Raw genomic sequence first — 20,346 nt, 5'->3', positions numbered from 1 at the left:
CTGTCCTGCGTTTACACTAAATGAGGCACTAGTCCTGTGGGAAAAATAGTATGCAGCCAAACAATTAAATCATGTCACATAATACACACTGTGTGGGGGAAGGGAAAAGAGGGCCGAACTAGCCCTCCAAAGGCAGCCTTAGGTCCGGATTTGTCCAGCCTTTGAGAGTTTAACTTTATAAACCTAATGGCGTTCTTTCCATATGTTCTTAAAAGTTGCAGTTTTATCTTCCTCATTGTTCTGTTAATTTTTGTTCTCTCAGTCTCTGTGGCTCACTTGCTCACTTGCTGCCGTTCTGCACGTACCTCGGGTGAGTCAGGATAGTTATCTGGGGAAAGACATCAGGGTGAACAACCTTCCAGGCAGAGACATGAGGCAGAAAGAACAGGATGGGGAAACTGGCCAGTTAAGCAGCAATATGAAAAACATCAGCTGTAGCCCAGCCTAGGGGGAAAGAGGGAAAAACGCTTTTTCATCAGAAGAGGGAGAGTGAGAGCAGAAGCACAGCTGTGGAAAGTGAGCGTGGAGTGATGAGGAGGTTGGAAATCCCGTGTCACTGCATAGGCATTGCCTCCTGTGACCCTGCTCCCTTGGCTCCTCAGCAGCACAGCAGGAGAATGTGCTCCTGCTTGCCACTTGTTGTTGTTGTTGTACCAGTCTTCATCCCACGGGTCACCACAGCCATAAAACCTCTGGTGCACAAAAGCTTCCCCAACACACACATTTATCACTTACATGAAAGAGAAAGAGCCATAATAAGTTGGAAGTCCATCCAAGTCACAAAAGTCTCTGTGACCAGGTGAAATACTCCTGGGAGACAAACACTTTCCCCATAGCCACTGTGCTCCCAGCCAGCTCCTTACAGACACAGCCATGTGTCCCATCTCACTGGGAAATGGATCCTTAGGTCTTCTGGGTGGCTGTCACTTAAGGAAATTTTGGCCTCCCAAAACACCTGAATTTACAGAGAGCCTATGAACCCAAAACACTTCTTATGAACTGTCTCCCTCCCATAGGCAGCTCTGGGCTCTCTCCACCACACTCCTCCCCAGGGATGCACTAATCAGACCACTCCTTGATAAAGTTCAGCCTGAGCTCATCATCCTTGGCATCACCAACTCTGCTCCCAAGCCAAGCACCAAGTCACAGCTGCAGAGGTGCTTCAGCATTAATTCACCAGGGTCCTGCTCCTCTTTGCTTTAATCCAGAAATCCAGAAGCTGGCGCTGCCACCTCCACAGTGCAGATTCCCACTTGTTCTTGCCCTTTCACAAGGTTTCCCACAGCATGGGAATGTCCATCTGCCCATGGGTTAGGATATATTGACACAGACACCTTATCAGCACAGGCATGCTTGAACATGGGTTTGAGCTTGCAAGATGATGTTGGATACAAAGAGGGTCACAGGCAATCAGCTAAACATCTCTGTAGGAAAAGGCTGTTGCAGGAAAGCTGGGAATTGATGGAGAGAAGGCTGTTTCTGAGTAAGAAAGTTGAGGGAAAGCAGAGAAACCCAGAGGCAGGTTGAAAAGCATAGTTTGTGGCCAGGGAGGAGGAGTGGTGGACAGAAACCCACAGTACAGCACAGTTCTCCTGGGAGATGCAGATACACAAATACCTAATTGTCAGCACATCTCAATTGTCTCCCTGTGTGTGCATATGTATATATCTGCATGTATATATGTATAGTGCATATGTTATATAAATATACATAAAACATTATTTTGTACCTTGGCGAACAGGCAGAATAAAATTGCAATTACCTACTAATTTAGTAAGGCAGTGATCAGTGTAAAAGGGAAAGAATGTCAATTGTAGTTCCATGTCCCCTGCTGAAGTTTGCAGCAAAATCATCCTTTTTCAATTACTGTCAGCTTTGTTTTGACTTCCCTGTGACTTACTTTGTTTCTTTTATGAAATACAGTTGTTTTACCTGCTTTTTGTTTCTGAGCAAATATACACATTTACTTGACAGGACACATGAACTGATCCTACCAATGTGTCCATTTATGCTTCACTTCACAACCATGAATAATCCCCCTGCAATTAGCATATTTTATGTGTTTAGAGAATGAAGTTCAATATGGTTTATGTGTCCAGGTTTCCTCTGCAATATCAGTGAGAGGCCAAGGACTGTGACTCACATTGCCTGTGCAAAGAAGCTGAGTGGTTTAAGACTCCTGCTGCTCCCCAGGTGCTTATTTCTGTCCCACTGCCATATGTACCCTCACAGCAAAGCTGCCCAACAGGAGCGTGTTCCTGCCCTTTGCCACAGGAGTTCTCAGCCCAGCAAAGCAGCAAAAACCTCCCCACATCCCAGACTCTGAACCAGACCAGCCAAAATTGGGGTGGATATGCCACCCATCTCACTTTGCAGTTGTGGAGGAGAGGTTGCATATGATGAACAGAGGTGTTTTGAAATGTATTTTAAAATATGGCTTGTTTTCAGCTATGTTGCCTGTGGAAAGTACTTGTGCTGCTTAGAAGAATAAAAATGCTATTGTTTTTTGTCACTGAGAAACTTCTGTCAGAGTAAATCTGGGGCAAGAAATGTATTATCTTTCCTATAGTAAGGACTAGGAGAGAGCTGGATAAGGCTTTTCTGCTGACCAGGGGGTAAATACTGCAGTCCCTAACACCAGACTTAGCTCTCCCAGGGTTTCAGTGTATGTTGATTTCCTTTACATATATAAAAAAGTCATATATGAACAACACAGGGCAAAAATTGACCACCTGGACCTGTGCTGTTGATGATGGTTGCCTCCTGCTGTCACTGTAACTATTTTAGTCTCAAACTCGTGCTTGCACTGGACTATAGTGCATGTTCTCACTTGGTATGGACAGACTCCCTCTGCTGGAAAATGAAGGTTATCTAGTTGATTAATGATTGCAAGTGAAAGAACTTGCAAACAATGTATTCTGTAGCAAATGTGCAATTTTGATTTACACTGTCCAAGGAATTGTAAAAATATTTTGACTTCTTCCCTAATCACTGGGAAGGAGCTAGGAGGCATTATCTTCAAAGTTCACCTCTGAACTTTGTAAAAATCCACACCACTTACACTAACCTTATAATGCATCAATGCACTGAGTAAAGCTCTTTTCTCCTGTATCTAGAATCCAGCCTTGAATAGTTCCCCTCTGTAATCTTAAAGGACCTTCTCTTCTTCACTTCTTCATCACAGAGGACAAGAACCTGCCACTGACTTTACAGATGCACCAGGACATGACATGTGGGACAGGTTGGTTTCTTTAGCAACTTTTGCATACACTATTAAAAGCAATTGGAAAAGAGCACTTGCAAGCAGGATTTTAATGCAAGAATTCCTGTTATTTCTCAGGAATTTTCAGGTGGAGCTGATATATTCCCAACAGACATTAAGATCCCTGGTCCAAATTATTTATTGGATCATTGATCTTCAGGAAAGGAAGGTTACTATTGTTAGATGAAGTCCTCTTATCATCAGAATAACTTCAGCAGGATCCAGGTCAGACACAGCTTTATTTTTTCTCTAGAAAAACATGGTATCCAGTGCTTTCTATTTTTGCTTATTTGATACTGGACCAAAGAGTACTTGAGATAATATTTTTAAAGTACCAGTATAGCACAGCAGTTATACCTGCTTCTCTCACTCCACTCCACCCCACCACTGTGTTTCAGATACCACCAACAGAAAGCACCTCCAAAGAGAGGATTACTTGGTGCTTGGTGCTTTTCCTGAGGTTATCAATATAGGCAACAACTATAACATATCATTTATCATCATAGAATCACAGAATGGTTTGGGTTAAAAGATTGCTTGGTTCCAAGCACTGGGCAAGGAACATTCTAAGAGACCTGGTTACTCAGGCCTGGCCTTGTACACTTAGAGCAAAAAAAGAGTTCTTTTTTGATACTTTATTATCAGGAACAAGACTAATTTTCCAGTGTGAGGATTCTCTGTAGGGGCCTTGATGGCTTTTTGATGAAAATTCATGTTCAACTGTCACAAGTTGGTTGGTCTTCTCAATACACCAAAACTTTTGTCTGTTTAGAAACCTGAAGCATTTTGAAAAACATATAAGAAGGACAAGAATGCATCTGGTATGACAGAAAATTCATGCTCTTTGTATCATTTCTTTATCTTATTTTCTGTCTGACCTCAAGACACAGCTGAGAGAAATTATCTTTTTCCAAAAAACTGGAGATACTGAGCTGGGATTCAGAGAGATCCTCCTAATAGGAGCAATAGCATCTGTCAAGCCAATCTAGAACAACAGTGAAAATGAAAATCAACATGCTATGAGCAATGCTTTCTATGATGAGTGGGTTTATTTTCACATTTATTCTCACACAATTACCTAAAGCTCTGGCACAACAATTGCAGGCAGAGCATTCTTTATGAAGTTTGTTGTATTTCAGTGTTCCATTCTCTCACTAATGACTAGATTTTGGCTGGAAATATTGCAAGACCTGTCTGTTTACAACGGTTTTGGCAGAAAGCTGTGATAAGCTCAAAGTCCTGTGATTATGATTCATTGCTGTGTGAATAATTTCAGTTATCAAGCTTGATTATATCTCTACGTGGTTTTAAACTATTCACATGTACACTGAGTGTGTTCAGAGCCAGGGCTGTGCTTACTCTAATACCATTTTCTGTGCTAAAGAACAAAAACCTGCGATTAATATTTTAATAAATTTTTGTATCTAATAATTTGTTTATTTTTTATAGGTATTGTATTCTTCTTCAGTCATACATTGTGGTTGTTTCATTTTTATTTCAGTCATGCATTTAAATATTTCCTATTTTTTTCCCCAGAAAGGGTTGTTGTGAACATGTACATAAATACAGCTGTTACATCATTTTACCTGTGAGGGGAATGGCATTTCATATAACACTGCATGATAGGTTAACCAGCACTCAAAATTTAATTCATCCTCCAAACCATTAGAATTAAACAAGAGAAGCAAGCACAAATATTTTGCTTTGGGAATGCCTGCCCAACAGATGAGGTAACCACAACTGATGTCCTCACTTAGCCCTCTCAGCAAATACTGGGGTATAAGTCTCTCTTGCTCTTGAAAGGTTGTATGTACTCACATCTTCCCACAGGAGCACTTTCCAGCTAGCCTGAAATGCTGGAAGAATTCACAGGGATGAGCTTTTTATCAGACCATGGTCTTCCACTTATAAGACACAGCAAGTTTAATATTTCCTTCATAGGTCCCTGAATCACGTCAGTTTTCCTGCTCGTTCCTCTTTAAATATTCATGTTTTCAATATTTCTTATTAGTGAGCATATGGATTTTTCATGCCTTTGTCTTCTCTTCCCACTGAAGCCTGACCTCCTTCATGTCCAGGGTTTGGACTCTGATGCAACTTGCAGCCTTGCAGACTCTAGGAAAGGTCAGAAAAAGCAAACAGTGTTTGCTCAGGAATGGGTGTGCAGAAACTGCCTGCAGTCAGTTCCATTGCTCTGGGAATTCAGGATGGAACCAAGGCAGTGACTATTTTTTATGTCAGTTGCAACAGGACTAATGACCTACTGTGAGAATGGAACCCTCTGGAGTCTTTCTGACTACTTCTACATTCCACTTCCCATGGAAACAGAAATATCAGGTGTGCCATTGCAATCAGATTCCTCTTTAGATGGTTGCCTTCCTTCCCAAACACCCAATTTGTTATGGAATACTTGTTAATTTCTGTGGAAAATTATTTCATTCCATCATGCAAGCTTCAGTCCATCTAAGTAATACTATTGTCTCAGACTGGAAGGGACTGAGCTGGAAAGGGCTGTTGGTCTAATCAACCATGATACAAAGCAAGAGAGAACATTTTTTGAATAAATAGAGGGCATTATGGGAAAGTTTCTGTTTCCAGAGTCACACCATGGGGCTGATGGGCTGGTTCAAAAGCACATGAGCACTTAGAGACTCTCCCATAAGAGAAATGGGATTTGGTGGAACACAGCGGAGCTGTTTGCAGGCAGAGCTGCCCGGCTGGCCTGGTGGCAGTGAGGGTTCTCTCTGGGGTTTGGTTTTTCGCCCCAGATTCAGGTGGTTAAGAGTCTTTTGCCTCTGAAAGCCCTCAGCCACGTCACAAGAAAGAAGTGGAGTCTTCAAGGTCTTGTTTTTCAAGGTTTCTCGTGTTGTTTATTATTCCATATCTCACAATTTTCTCTGTCCCCAGCCAAGATCCAAACAGCGGCTCAGACACAAGGTGACTGCCCCCCGATGGGGTGTCACTGTCCTCTTAAACAGATAATCACGTGTCTCTTATTTATGTTTACGTGACAATACCTATCACCTATACTAAAAGGGTCATTTCTACTATGACCCAATCCTCTTAAACTACTTTGTGCCATCATCACTGCAAAAAATGGAGTCCAGGGGAGAAGAAGAACCCGGGGCACTGCCCTAAGTCCTCCATCTTGTTCCCCATTAACCTCCATTCTAAGAACCCCAAAACTACAAAAATTTCCACCCTATGATTAGCTACACTACTGTTTATCACACCTTTGTGGTTTGTAATCCTTCTCTCAGTGTTGGAAGCCTCTCCCACAGACTGAAGTCAAAGACTCTGTCTTCCTGAACTCTGTCCCAGGATCTACTACAACTCCCCTGTACATATTCCAGGCCACCCTGTACAGATCTCAAACCCTCTTGCTCAGGTCCCAGGCATCTCTGCCAAGGTCCTTGACCCTCCAGGGTGCCAAGAGGGATGGCCTGGACTCTGACAGTTCTCTGTGCTTTCAGGGAGATGGTAGCTAGCAAGTCAGAGGCAGCCACAAAGGACTCTCCTATTTTAGCTCTGTTTCATATTTTCTTTCCCTCAGGTGTGGTGTACAACCAGCATGTTGGTCTGATGGACACAAGCAAATTCTGCTGGAGCCTGTTGAGTTAACCTGTCTGTAAAACAGGAGAAGGCAGCTGATGGCCTGAAATCCCTGCAAAACTGATGCAGCCACGGCATTCAGCTCTCCCAAGATGTGAGGACAGGCTGCTACCTGAAAGGATCTATGTGAGAGGGTTTTCTTCTGAGGAGCTCAGACACTGCTGGCCATGTTCTTTTCTATCCAGACCTTCTGTAATGCAGTCTTCAGATCAAGGTTGTAAAGGAAAAGTCATCTGTATTTAAGTCTTGGCTGACAGAAGAACTTTGTAGAAATTCAATCTGGATTGGGAAGGACAGAAACTATGCATAGGAACAACATTTTTCCATTATTAGATTTATTAGTTTATAATATATGTTACCAGACAAGAAGCAATTTACAAGCATCAGTAAGGGTTCAATTGCTTTCTTATATATCCCCCAAATCCCTAAACAAAAAAACCCCAAACAACACAATCCCTTAATGGATATAAGTGTTACAAAGTTTTAAGGATGCCCTAAGCTTTTAAAGGGCTGAATATTCAAAAGTAAGGCTCTAAGGTAAATTAGTAAGAACTTTGTTAATTACAGAAAAATCACAGGAAGAGTATCCATCACACCTTGACTTTCTCTCATGGCTTCATTAGTCTTCACTCTTCTCTAACCATATAATCCAAATCAGGCTTTCCTCAAACTAGGCCTGGAGAGGTTATTCCCAAAGAGAGCAAGGCTGTATCTGCAGAGAACACTGACACTTTAAAGAAATGGGGGCATAGGGGAATTGTGGGAGTGTGTGTGTGTTTGTGAGCATGTGGAGATGAGATTTACACCTGTGTTCAGGAGATTCTCAGACAGAAGAACAGAGTTTTCCTAGGTCCTGCTTACCATAGACGGCCAGTTTGGCCCAAATTCTGGAAAAGGAAAAAGAGTTGCAATGCCTCAGCAACCCCTTGAAGAGATTATATGGAAATATGACAGACATAACATCTCTGGTTTTACTGGAAAATTTTCAGGAAGGCTCAGATGTTGATGAAGCAAAAGTAGAGATGTAGCAAAAGAGATTGGTAGCTATAAGGCAGTAAAGTAGTAAATGGAGAGACGAAAGGCCACAAAAGAAGCAAGGTAACAAGGTTAAAGTTGGGAGAAATAATTAGTTGTGTGACTGGGGAAATGGGACTGAGGACATGGGAGAGGGCTGGGAGATGCCAGTGAGATGAGACACACTGCACAGTGATAGGAAAAGCAGAGAGAAGTGAGACATCAGGGAAGTGTGGAAGAGAACATGGGCTTCTCTCCTCTTACTTACAGAAATTTGGAGCTGAAAGATTGCCAGAGCAAAAGATACCTGATTTCAAGACGAATCTAAGTGAATGTCAGGTCCAGGAAGCAGTTGGCTGTTTATGTGTATTTTTTTCTTCCCAAACCTACCAAAAAGCCTGTTTTCAATCAAAAAAGAAACATAAGGCTTTGCATGGCTCTGTAATACATAGATGGTGGTCTCCTCTTAAAGAAGCACATCCACCACTCTTCTGCCGCAATGCTAAATGTGCCTGAAATCCTCTTATGATGATCTAACTTGGATCTTGCTACTGATACACTCCTATGACAAAGGTCACATTTCTAATGACAAAAGTAAAGAAAGGAAGGTAGTAACATGGTGCCAGTGATGCAGTTGAATTTTACTTTTATTTTACAACTTAGGGGTTATTCTAGCTAATAGACCTCTTGTAGTCAAAATAGAACAAGAATGCTCCCTCTGCTCTTTAGGAGGAGTGTTAAGATTGATTATCTCAATGCATTCTAGCTGCCTGTGCATACATAACCTTTCTGAGTGCTTGCTTGTGATGGAAACCGTTCGCTGTGTTTTGCAGGTACTTCTGAACTTTCAGCTTCTTCCTGCTCTCTCCTTGCCTCTGATCTCTCTCCCATTTTCTTATGAGACTTGCTTTTTCTCAAATGCAGTTTTTCTCTTTCTCGTCTCTCTTTTGCACCTTCAGGTTGCTAAAAGGCAGGGGAAAAAACAGCAGGGAATTAAAAGAGACTCCTACAAGAACAAAAAAAAAAAAAAAGCTCATTATTTTATTTCACTATGTAACAAAATACTCCAGTAACCTGCCTTACCAAGATCAGCTTCACCATCATGGGCTCAAATTCAAGGCCCAAGCCAGTCAGTCTAAAGCTCAGCAAGAAGCAACACACATGCTTTGATTTTACTCTGTATATGATAGGAGGGTCACAGGCTCAGTGGACTTGAAGAGGAGAGCAGACAGGAGGGAGAAAGGGAAGGGCTCTGAGATGTCAGCCCAGACTCCATGTTAATAGCCTTTCAGTGCTAGCTGCAAAGACCTCACTGAAAACAAGGTCTGAAGGGTTCTCAGAGACACATTTATATGAGAAAAGCAATAGGCAGGAAAGGAGATGAATTACCTCTCCCACAGTCTTCACCTGTCTGATCATGGTCGTTTGAATTGCATCCACAGAGCTCTGAATGCAAAAAAAAAATGCTCCATTTGGAGACACAGGTTTAAGCCCAAATTTTCTTTCAGATCTCTGACCTATTGCTCAGTTTTTTGAGAATCAAAAGTCCTTCACATCTCCCAAACTACAGTTGTGACTGAGGGAATGACAGCAACCTGATCTGCTTGAAAAACAGATTAAAATACAGCTCAGCACACCTCACTGCTGATTACAGAGGAGCACTGGAATCCATGCTTTTAACTGGAACCAAAGCCATATTTAATATATTATGCTCACTAAACCTAATCATACATCAACTACACACTCACAAGCTTTTTAGCCACAGGCATTTTTGAGAAATTATAAATTATAAACTAGACTACCACTGGTTGGCACATGAGGCAATGTAAATTTCCAAATTAAATCAGTTGAATAGTTCCTGAAGAGGAAAAAGAAGATTATGGAATGAACTTCAAATTATGACTATAGTGTAACAGTGCTGTCATCATCATAATTCTGCATATTCTTAGAGGACTGGTCATGCAAGCACTAATTATGAGACTGATCATGTAATTATGCTGCTTTTTGAAAAGAATTTTTTCCCCTCTTCTGCTGTGCAAAGAGAGTTGAAAATTACTTTTCCACACAAATTGTCAGTGTCAAGAAACTGGGGAAAAAAAAGGGATACTTCCTTCTGTGGTTATTTGGTTCTAATGTCAGGTGTTATTAAAGCACACTTTTTTGAGTGGAGTGACAATTTGATAGCGTTTTTCTGATACTTAGAAGTGAGTTAGGATTTATTATCCTTTCTTCCATTGCATGATAGAGCAGATACTATGTATCATAATAATAAAAAATATATTAAAGTGTCATAGACAAAAAAGTTGTTATTGGCCACTTCATCAACACACACCAGACTAAATGCTCATGGCTTTGGACAGAATGATGGGGATAAGGATGAAATGGGGAGAGAATCCCCTGCTGCCTGCATGTCCTTTCAGTGAAAATATGTTCCACTACTTATAACAACAGCTGCTGCTGCAGCTGCATGGTGACACTGCAGAAAGTAGTGGATGGAGTCCTGAGGGGTAAATGAGAAGCCTCTCAAACACTGCAGTGTCTGGCAGTATTACAGATAATTCCACATGGGTTAAGTCAGGTCAGCAGCAGTGAAAAAGTGAGCTGGGTCTTGCAGCAGAAGTGAAGCAAACCTGGGTTTGTATTGTCATGTTTTGTGGCCACAGCCACAGAAACCTCTGAAAACATTGTCACATGAGCCAGTGCAGTGTCTCATTTTGAGGATAAACATTCCTGAATAAGCCTAGACAGTAACACCACATCAAAAATCCTCATGCTAATGATACAATTTTAACCTTGTTTGTGCTACTTGTAGTAATTTGAGACCACATAATATGAGAAAATCCAATTGGAGTTTATTTCTACACTTCCCCCAGCAAAGTCACAGTAAACGCACAAAGGATGAAGATGACTTGGTTGGTTGGGTTTTTTTCTTGTGTAGTGATCTTAAGTTGGTTGTTACCTACCAAAGAAACTGAGCGTTTGCTTTTGAGACGCAGTTGCTTTTCAAAGGACTCTGCAAATTCCTGAATGGAGTTTGTCTCTGGACACGAGCTGTCTGCTGAAGGTGTTCTGCTTGCCTTCTTGTGGCAGTGGCACTTGACATCTTGGTCTTCTTGAAGTTCCTTGGAGCCCCTGAGGTGGCCTGAAGATGAGCCTTTGGCAGAAGCATGAAATCGTGTTGTATGAAGGGAGGAGAGCGTGGCCTGAAAAACAAAACCTCTTTGTTGACTATTGAATAGTAAAGCAGAACACACAAGGCAGATTTCTTCCTGCCACAGACACTCTCCCAAACAGTGGTGCAAAGTGAAGGACCTTCCCCAGAATTTTGTATCTTTCTTTTTAAGTGTAGGAGAATCACACTGCCAAGAACTTGCTTTCTGGAGGCAGCAGCAGCAGAATTTCCTATTATTCCTGGGTTTGAGGATATAAGTTTTGGCACACAATGAACATTCCAGGTGTAAAGTGTGCTGGGTCCTCTTAGTGTTCACTGACACTAAAAGGAACTGAGACTCTTCATAACCCCAAAAACTCAGGCCTTGCACATGGCTGCTGTTTCCAGGCAGGACTCTCAAAAAGCATTACCCAGCCTTTTGTGGCCAGATGAGTCAGATAAGAGACCAGGAACGCTGCAGGTCTTATCAGCTGTTTGAGCTTAGAGTGTGACAGCAACCATTTCTCACCCAGTTCTGTCAAGTTTTCAGCACAGCCTACATGCAGACAAGATGCTTTATTGCTGAGATTTGAATTTTCTGCTGGTTTCTTGTGCACATCTGTCTTGAATTAATGAAGGAGCACTTTCCCGGTACTAAGGGACACAACCCTACCAAAGAAGTGGTAGGAAACAGACTTGTACAATTATATTTGCAGGACTGAAGTGGGGAGTGAGCAGATAGTTGTTTAGTTTTGGTGTGATTCAATTTTCTGAGGCCTGGCATGCAGATAAAAGCTATTGATCTGCATCAGCTGTGTTTAATTGAATGTCTGCAAAGGAGATTAAACTGATACAGAACTGCTGTGTCCTGTGGAGTCATGTATTGGTGGTTTTAGAAAGGGATAGACATGTAGAAGGGAGGCATGAGAAGGACACCACAAAGAGCCAGAGATACCCCAAACCCTGCAAGCTGCTGAGGATTTTCAGGATGAGTAGCTGAGCACTGGTAAGATGCAGATGGTGAAAGTTGTGAGACATGGCAGGTACTGAAAACTACACCCCTGCAGGTGTAAGATTAAAGCACTCCAGGCACCCAGCTGCTGCATAATATTCTTGAATGCATATATGTTTTGGACATAATGAGGAATTTCTTCACAGAAAGGATGACTAGACATTGGAACTGGACTGCCCAGGGAGGTGGTGGAGTCATAGTCCCTGGAGGTGCTTAAGGAAAGACAGGACATGGCACTCAGTGCACGGTCTAGTTGACATGGTGGTGGATTGGTCAAAGGTTGGACTCGATGATCTCAGGGGTCTTTTCCAACCTTATTGATTCTGTGATTCTCTGTTTTGCATAAGCCTGTTGCTAAGCCTTCAGCTACTAAGTAACCCTGAGAAGTTCTGCTTTAAGGGAGCTGTGATTGTTTATAACAAAGGAGGGTTTATCCCACTCGTTCTGCAACACTTTCTAAGAAAACCCAGTAGAAAACCCTACACTCACTGCAGGGTTTGTGGTGTGTGCACTGGATGGTTTGTTATTTTAACAAATGGGGAAACTAAACCAACTTGGTATGGTGTTCACATGAATCTACAATCATTGGACTGCAAGGGACCTGAAACATGTCCTGCACATAACTTCATTCACTCTGGCCCAGATGCTTCTATAAATGTATTAGCACAACAGTGACCTGTGCAGCCTTTCTCAGAATAGAGAGGCTGTGCCATTCATACAGCTGCAGCTACACCACATTAGACAGGCTTGATGACAGATGCTAAAAATAGTAAATCTCACACCTGACAGAAGTACCTAATATTGAAGAGTGCTTACAAAATACATGGTACTGGTTCCATTTCTTTTCCAGGCATAAGCTTACCATGTCCAGTATTATGGACTGCCTCTGAGAGTAGTGTTAATGATTGCTGCCATATTATTTTTGCTTTGGTTTCAAAGCAGTCAATACAGCTGCAAGTTCTGTAAGGTCATATTGTATTGTTACTTTAGAAAGCATCAAAGCAATCACATTGTGCTCGAGGGACAGGAGCACACATGCCATGCCAGGCTCCACAAGCTAAATATCTTCTCTGTCATTTTAATGGCATCAACATATATTCTTTCCTGGAAATAAAAATTGTCTCATGGTAAAAATCACTGGTATCTGTTCCTAGAGGGTTTGGGAAAAAAAACAAAACCAAACCAAACACAGGAGGACAGCTGAAATGGGAGATTGTATTCTAGCAATCTTGTTTTGCAAAGTCTGTAAATGCTTTCATTGCTTTTTAATTTGCCTTCACAGATAGAATTACAGTTAAGCCCTTACCAAAAAGACTGCAGTTTACCTACTGATATGGCAGCAATGGTCCAGTAAAGGGACAAGCTTTCCTCTGAAATGCCCATCTTCCTCAGTGGGCGAAGGGTAAAGCTACACAGACAGGTCTATGCAATCATATTACTGTGACTGTGCTTTCTCTCACAGTGCCTTTGCACGACACATTAATTCTCCACTATCAAAATGCGGATCATTTGCCAGTGCTGGGAAAGCCAGAAGCAAGAAGCCATCCCAGGGATTGTTCCTCGTTCCCATTAGTAGTCCTGTTTTCTGTGTTGGGTAAAGTCCACTCATGTTCACTGATACAGAGATACTCTTTACAAAACAGCTAATTTTCTGCTAATTGCCCATCTCAAACACACAAAAGGTACACAAAAAAAAAATTCTTCACACCACAAAAATTGTTGTCAGTATAATTTGCCTTATCTCTTCCACAGTTTCTGCTGTGGACAAGTTAATTGTTTACTTCCTTTGGGCTTGATCTGAAAGCTTGCACAACTGTCAGTAAGAACATTAATCTTTAGTGTGTCAGCACAAATGTTCATTGTTTGCTGGAGTTTACACAATGACCCGAGTATTTTAGGGATATTTTGGAACATCTGACATTCAGATGTTCTCCTATGGTTTCAGTTCCTTCCGAGAAACTTACAGAAAAGCATATATTTCTTAAAAATGTTTTGGTCTGGCCCTTCAATTGTCTATAGTAACAATATTGTGGTAGATGTTCAGTCTAAGTTTAGTTTAAATTAAACGTCAGTAACTTCAACAGCCGTCATTTGCTCGGCTCCCACTCTCAGCTGCTCTTAGTAATTTTCTCCTGTGAGCAGCAATGTCTATGTGAAGGTGGATACATGTGTAGGGTTGTAAACTTCTTATCAGTTCTCCTTTGCCTCCAATCTTTTCCTTACAACAGAATGTCTGGGAGGTAAGATGTGTTTGGAACCAAAATTATGTAAGGTCACTAGAATGTGTCAAGGAAAGTCATAGCTGGAGGCTTCAGAAAGGGTATCACAGTTAATTTGTCTGAAGTTTGGCAGGGGAACAAGTTAAATAAGGGAGATGGAAACAGCTGACTTAATTATCCCCAGGCAGTTTTTACATTCAGTGTTGGCCCACAGCAACATACACAGCTCTGAGCTTTCCAGGAGAGTGGAGTTACATGTTGTTTTAGCCTGACAGACCGGAGTTAATGTTCTAGCCTGACTTGCAAGTGACCCAGCAAAGGATGAATATAATTTTGTGTTCCCCTCTGCAAAATGTGAATGACAAGAGCAAAAGCATTTTGCAAAGCTCATCTCAGTAGTGTTTGTGAGGTACACCAAGATATTGGGGAAAAAAAAATAATGAAAATTGCTGTTAGTTTGGGAGCTATTCTTCAAAGCTTTATCCATATTTAGGGTGGGGACTGTACCACGATAGGATACCACAGGAGTTTATTTTTGTCTTTGAGGTGGGAGCAGTGACTTGAATGTCTCACTACAGCACAGGAAAAACTACCAAGACCAAGACACGAGTTTGGAGCTGAAAGTGATTTCCCAGCAGAACCACCTTTTGTGCTACTTTGCTATGTAGCACCAAAAGGCTCGTGGTGCAGCAGTTCACATGGGCAGGATTGCTCTGGTGCTGATGCCTTGAATACCAGCCTTGGATATGAGACCAAGTGAGCTGGCAGTTTTCTTTTGGCAGCACCACTGGACCTGCACAAGGAGCTTTTCCCAGCACCTACGTCAGAACTTGCTGACTTGATTTTCATCTAGACAGTGGAGTTATCTCAATTTTCACTATTGAGACAGAAGAAAGGGTACACTGTGACCTGCTGTGGAGGTATTAGCTTTCAGAAGAGATGCACGCTAATCTCAGTTATTATTCCTCCTGATAATTAGCACTGTTCTGATAAAATGTAGACAATATTTAAATAACAGTACCAGTGTTTTGAATCTTACAACAGTTATAATTTGCAATATTGAATCTTACAGTAGTTATAATTTGGAGTTACTGTGAAAAAACACCCATCCAGGTGCAATAGCTCTCAAGTTACTGCTCTCAACAAGGAGGTATTTCCAAGGCATCAGTGGTGCCCATTTGTTTAACTTCTGGCCTTGGTTAGACAACACATACTAGTGCTCTACCAACTACTCAACTTCCAAATCAAGAGTTCATTTCAAAATGTATCCCCAAATTATAAAATCCCCAGACAAATCTTCCCATCTCATTCCTCCAGTCAACATCTGGCCCTGAGAAATAAAGCAGCTAAAATTTACATTCTCTATATGAAACTAGTGGAGCAAGACAAATTTGTGTGAAGCATTAATGTAAAGGTCAGATACATTTAAGTGTTATAATTAGCTTGTTAAACAGTAACATCAAAAAATAATTTCTTTCTAGCTAGCTTTCTGCCAGCTAACTTAATCTAAATTCTAGGTATGGTTTCAGGAATGCAAGTATAGCAAAGTATTTGAATAGCTATTACTAAATATTTAAATAGCTTTTGAAAAAACTGAATATAAGGACATGCTTCAAATGAAATGTCTGTGCATACACGAATACAGACACAAACATACAAGATGTGTTCAGCACCTTGCTGAACGGAAAGAGATTTAAATTACATTCTTACACTCCAGTTTCTCTTGAGGCCTAAAGAAATCACATATGCATGGGTCTCTGAGTGAAAAAAGTAAAACACAGTAAAATTAATAACCTTCTTCTCCTCCCATTAATAAATATTATGTATTTAGCATTCTGATGGAATACAGCAGCAAAGCTCCAACTCAGAGTCTGTCTTACAATCTGTGGCTGAGGTGAAATATAAGAGTAAATAACAAATGTGGCTGATCAGAATAAAAGTTATGAATGAAGGTTACCTCTCCAGCCTGACCATGAATTTAAACAGGGAGGAAGTGGTTTTGAACTCATTTGGTTTTCGTAGCCTTTTTTTTTTTGGAAATGAAAAATCCCATGGCTTAGATCTTGACAGCTGTAGAGGAGAAGAACTTGGATGGTGGAAACACAGAATGGCACAAAAAAAATTTTGGAAAGGATTAGCTGTTCATCCCCAATATATTCACATTTGCTCCATTGCAGCCATAATCGGGTAAGGATATAAGTAAAATATGGTTTGTAAGGAAACATAATATCTTAGTTAAGACAACTTATGTAGTTGGAAAAAAATGAGACAGGTTTGGACCACAAAAATATTCTGTTAAAATCTGAAATGAAACCAACAATCTTTGAATAAAGAGAAGACTGTGAACAGCTGTTTTCAGTTTAACCTAATTTTGATAATCACTTAGTTGTGAGCTGCCTTCTGCACATCTGCACATGAACCTGCCCCTTTCCCAACTGTTTTGTTTAAAGAATGTACTTCTACCTTAAAATCTTAGTTCAAGTTTAGTAAGACTTGTTATGTGTTGTATCATTGTTTTAGGAGTCAGATGTTTTAAAACAGGAGGCACTGCATCCTCTAGCTTGAAATAGAAGTTACACTTACCTGAAAACAAGTAAATACCAAGAGATAAAGGCTAAAACTTCCTGGAGACAATATAGTTGCATAATTAGTTGCAAATCCTTTTAATACATATGGAGTTATACAGTTTTTCACATGAGAACAGACTTGTTACAGACTGTCTTTATGTATACAGGTGCAAAACGTTCTGATCTCTGCCAGGTTGTGCTGAGCAGCCAGAACAACACTGTAATACATAGTTACACAGCTATTACACACTTCTCCTTACATTTCTGCTCCTATCAGCACTTATCTTGGAGTTTGCCAGTTTTCTGTATTCCAAGACCCCAGAGGCTTGACCCTGTCAGACAGCTAAGTTCAAAAAACAACTAGCAGCTGCCAGCAGGAACTGAACTTACTTGGCAAGGTGTCTCATACTCCTCATGCATCCCTGGGGCCGTGCCTCTGGGGATGGAAGTTATTACATTTATCTGTACAGCGTGTGCACACACAGAGAAAGCTGCACACGGCTCTTACCGGCAGGGATGCTCTCCTTTCACTACAGAGTCGTGGCTGACGTTTCTTGTGGCCTCTGCCTTCTTGCCCCTCATCAATCAAGTTGTGGCCCCAGAAGCTGCTCATCCATTTTGCAAAGAAAATGTCATCATCCTCATCATATTCCATGTACAGGTGCTCCAAACTTGGGGGGGAATCTCCCAACCAGACAAGCCAAAACAAGGTCGAATTCCACCACCAAGCCAGTAGCTTCACACTGTTCTGCCAACAAGAGGAAGCAGAGGCAGTTTCAACCACTCTTTCTGCACTCCCTCCCCAAAACCTGTCCCACTGCAGCCCCGGGGGCTGTCTAAACATACAGTCAGCCCTTTCTCATCTCTTTTCAACAAGGTTTCCTTTAACCTTTCCATTGCAGCGATGTCCAATATGACACTGCCGCGGGGGGTGGGTGGCAGGGCTGTGGCTGTTCCCTGTGCTGCTGCTGAGTGCCCCAGCTGTCAATACCAATGCAGGATTGCCCACAGTTACATGCCTGTGGGGGGCAGACCCAGAGTAGGCTTGTGATTTTTGAGAAGCGGAATTGACATATTGATGTTGGTCAGAGACTGGCACGGCTGCTTGCAGAGACCTCTCTGGCTCGGCGGGAGGGAGCACAAATGCCCCACTGTTGCTCTCTCTCTCCTGACTTCTGTTACCTCTGCTTTTCCTTCAGTATTTCAGAAATGTTGACTATCTAGGTAGAAACCAAACAGGCCCTGCCTATACCACAGAACAGAATAGGGCCAGGGAATAATTTCTGGCCCTCAGACCAAGTGTCTAAACTGCCCACAAGTACTCTATCCCTACGTGGTGTTTGTGCTGAAGGTCTCCTTGAGGCTCTGCACTGTAATCACTGCACTGTGGCTGTAATACTTCATTGTCATTTCTGTGTCTCCTTTATTTCAAAATCTCTGATATAACACAAAAACTGTTGTGGTCCACAAAACTCTTGTCTGCATGGTATGAAATTGGAAGATGTGTTATATGCTTTGGGACCTGGCAGGAGGACAAGGGCTCTAAGGCTGTAGAGCCTGTTGGGATGGTGTTGGAAGACTGCATGGGAGGAAGAATCCAAAGTTCTTACTGGAAGCAGTCCTTGGTGTGTGCTGGTGTTCTTCTGGTGCCCAGGCATTGCTGTGGAGATGCTGGTTGGTCTTGGCCAGAAACATGCCAAAAAGCTTGCTGGTGATTGAGCATTACAGAGAATCAGTGGTCCAGCATTACACATTTTCCCCAACCAGTTTTGAACTACAAATGTAGCTACAAAAGTCCAGTTTCCTTCATGGGGATGCAGGTGTGAGGTGTAAACAGTGTGGGACTGTTCATTCTGAATACAGGTGAAGAGAATGATTGGTCATGGATGTCTACGTGCCCAATTTTACCTTGTCCAGGGCAGGCAAGAGTGTGATTAACAGAGAGACCTGAGTACCTGGGTGTGCAGATGGTGCTGTCTCAGATGTTCTGGATGAGAGCTTGGAGCTCCACAACCACACCTGCAGCAGCCTGGGCAGGAGCAAGAGGAATACCTGCAAACAGTACAGTAAGAAGACACCAGAAGCAATGAAAAGCACGTGTAGGCTGATTTTCCAGGTGGGGAAGGGCACTCCTGGCCACATTCAAACAGCCTGAATTTGACTTACATCCTGGAGGCCACCCACCTGTACAGGCAAGGCACATCTGAAGGCCTGCAGGAGGCATGGTGTGGGTGGAATTCAGGCTGTCCCAGCAGGGAGCTATTGACCTGTTGGATACATATTTTCTATTGTGAGGCGACAGAGAGAATGGGGAGAGAGGTTGTCCCACAGCTTTGTCAAAATATGCTTACACAAATAGTAATAATCCATCAATTAAACGATATTTTTCAGGTGGTTTACTACTAGGCACACAGATACACTGATTCAGAGCGCAGCAGGACAAATTTTAGTTGGGATCCTGAGGTGTTTGCTTTGGAATCTTATAGTTGTTTTTATTTGCAGCCATTTTTTCTTCTGGACAATATGTGTCTTCTCACATTTTCCTCCTACCTACAATGAAATTTGCAGGCATGAGATGACTGGAGCTGACTGTAAAAACATGTCAAAAACGACTTGTCTTAGCTGAGTGCTCCACGGAAATAAGTGGAGACAGGAACATAAGCTTCCTCTGCCTACAGGTAAGGATTTGAACTAGGCATAGACACACACATGAACAAAATTCCAGCATTACATATTAAACTACTTTTATGACAGATTCAATTAATAACTGTGAAGAAACCAGAAAGATTTCATTTATAACAAGGATTGGTCCAAAACTCCTAAGTATGAAGTCCTAGGAAGTTTGAATCAGCCACATTAACTGAAACTTCACAGAATTAGAGAATCAACCAGGTAAGGTGGAAGGGGCCACAAATGGATTATCTGGTCCAACCCCCTGCTCAAGCAGAGTCATCCCAGAGCACAAGGCACAGGGTTGTGTCTAGATGATCTGGAATATCTCCAGTGGTGGAGGCATCACAACCTCTCTGGGCAATCTTCTCCAGTGCTCAGTCACCTGCACAGTAAAGAATTTCTTCCCCATATTCTGGTGGAACTTCTGTGCATCAGTTTCTGCCCGTTGCCTCTTGTACTTGGCACCGCCGAGCAGAGCCTGGATCCACACTCCTGGTACCCCCTCTTTGGGTACCTGCAGACATTGATGAGATCCCCTCTCAAGGCTGAACAGGCCCAGCTCCCTCAGCCTGCCCTCTTAAAGACTCCCCAAATCTCCTTCCTTGCCCTCTCCTGGGCCCGCTCCAGGAGCTGCAGGCCTCTCAGGTCCTGGGGAGCCCAGAGCTGTGCACAGCACTGCAGGTGTGGAGCGCACGTCCCGTGTGAAGGGCTCAGAACTCTCCCGCACGGCTCAGTCCAGTCCCGAGACCACTCCGGGGCTGTTTTCCCGGGAGCTCCGCTGAGCCCGGCCCCGAGGCCACTCCAGGGCCGTTTTCCCGGGAGCTCCTCCGAGCCCG

The 20,346-nt window shown here is 42.4% G+C and overlaps 1 protein-coding gene across 1 annotated transcript; it reads right to left on the bottom strand.

Moving 5' to 3' along the window:
* Window positions 1-8,650: 8,650 nt before the first annotated feature.
* On the bottom strand, window positions 8,651-17,492 carry LNP1 (leukemia NUP98 fusion partner 1; the record flags this gene model as incomplete). Its single annotated transcript, XM_083855270.1, has 3 exons — window positions 8,651-8,851; window positions 10,852-11,091; window positions 17,346-17,492. 3 exons carry the CDS (start codon window positions 17,490-17,492, stop codon window positions 8,651-8,653), a joined length of 588 nt encoding a protein of 195 aa, XP_083711396.1.
* Between the last annotated feature and the right edge of the window lie 2,854 nt (window positions 17,493-20,346).

Source organism: Zosterops lateralis, assembly GCF_965231275.1.
Source record: "Zosterops lateralis genome assembly, chromosome: 2".
NCBI lineage: Eukaryota > Metazoa > Chordata > Aves > Passeriformes > Zosteropidae > Zosterops > Zosterops lateralis.
This window is presented reverse-complemented; position numbering and strand designations above follow the sequence as displayed.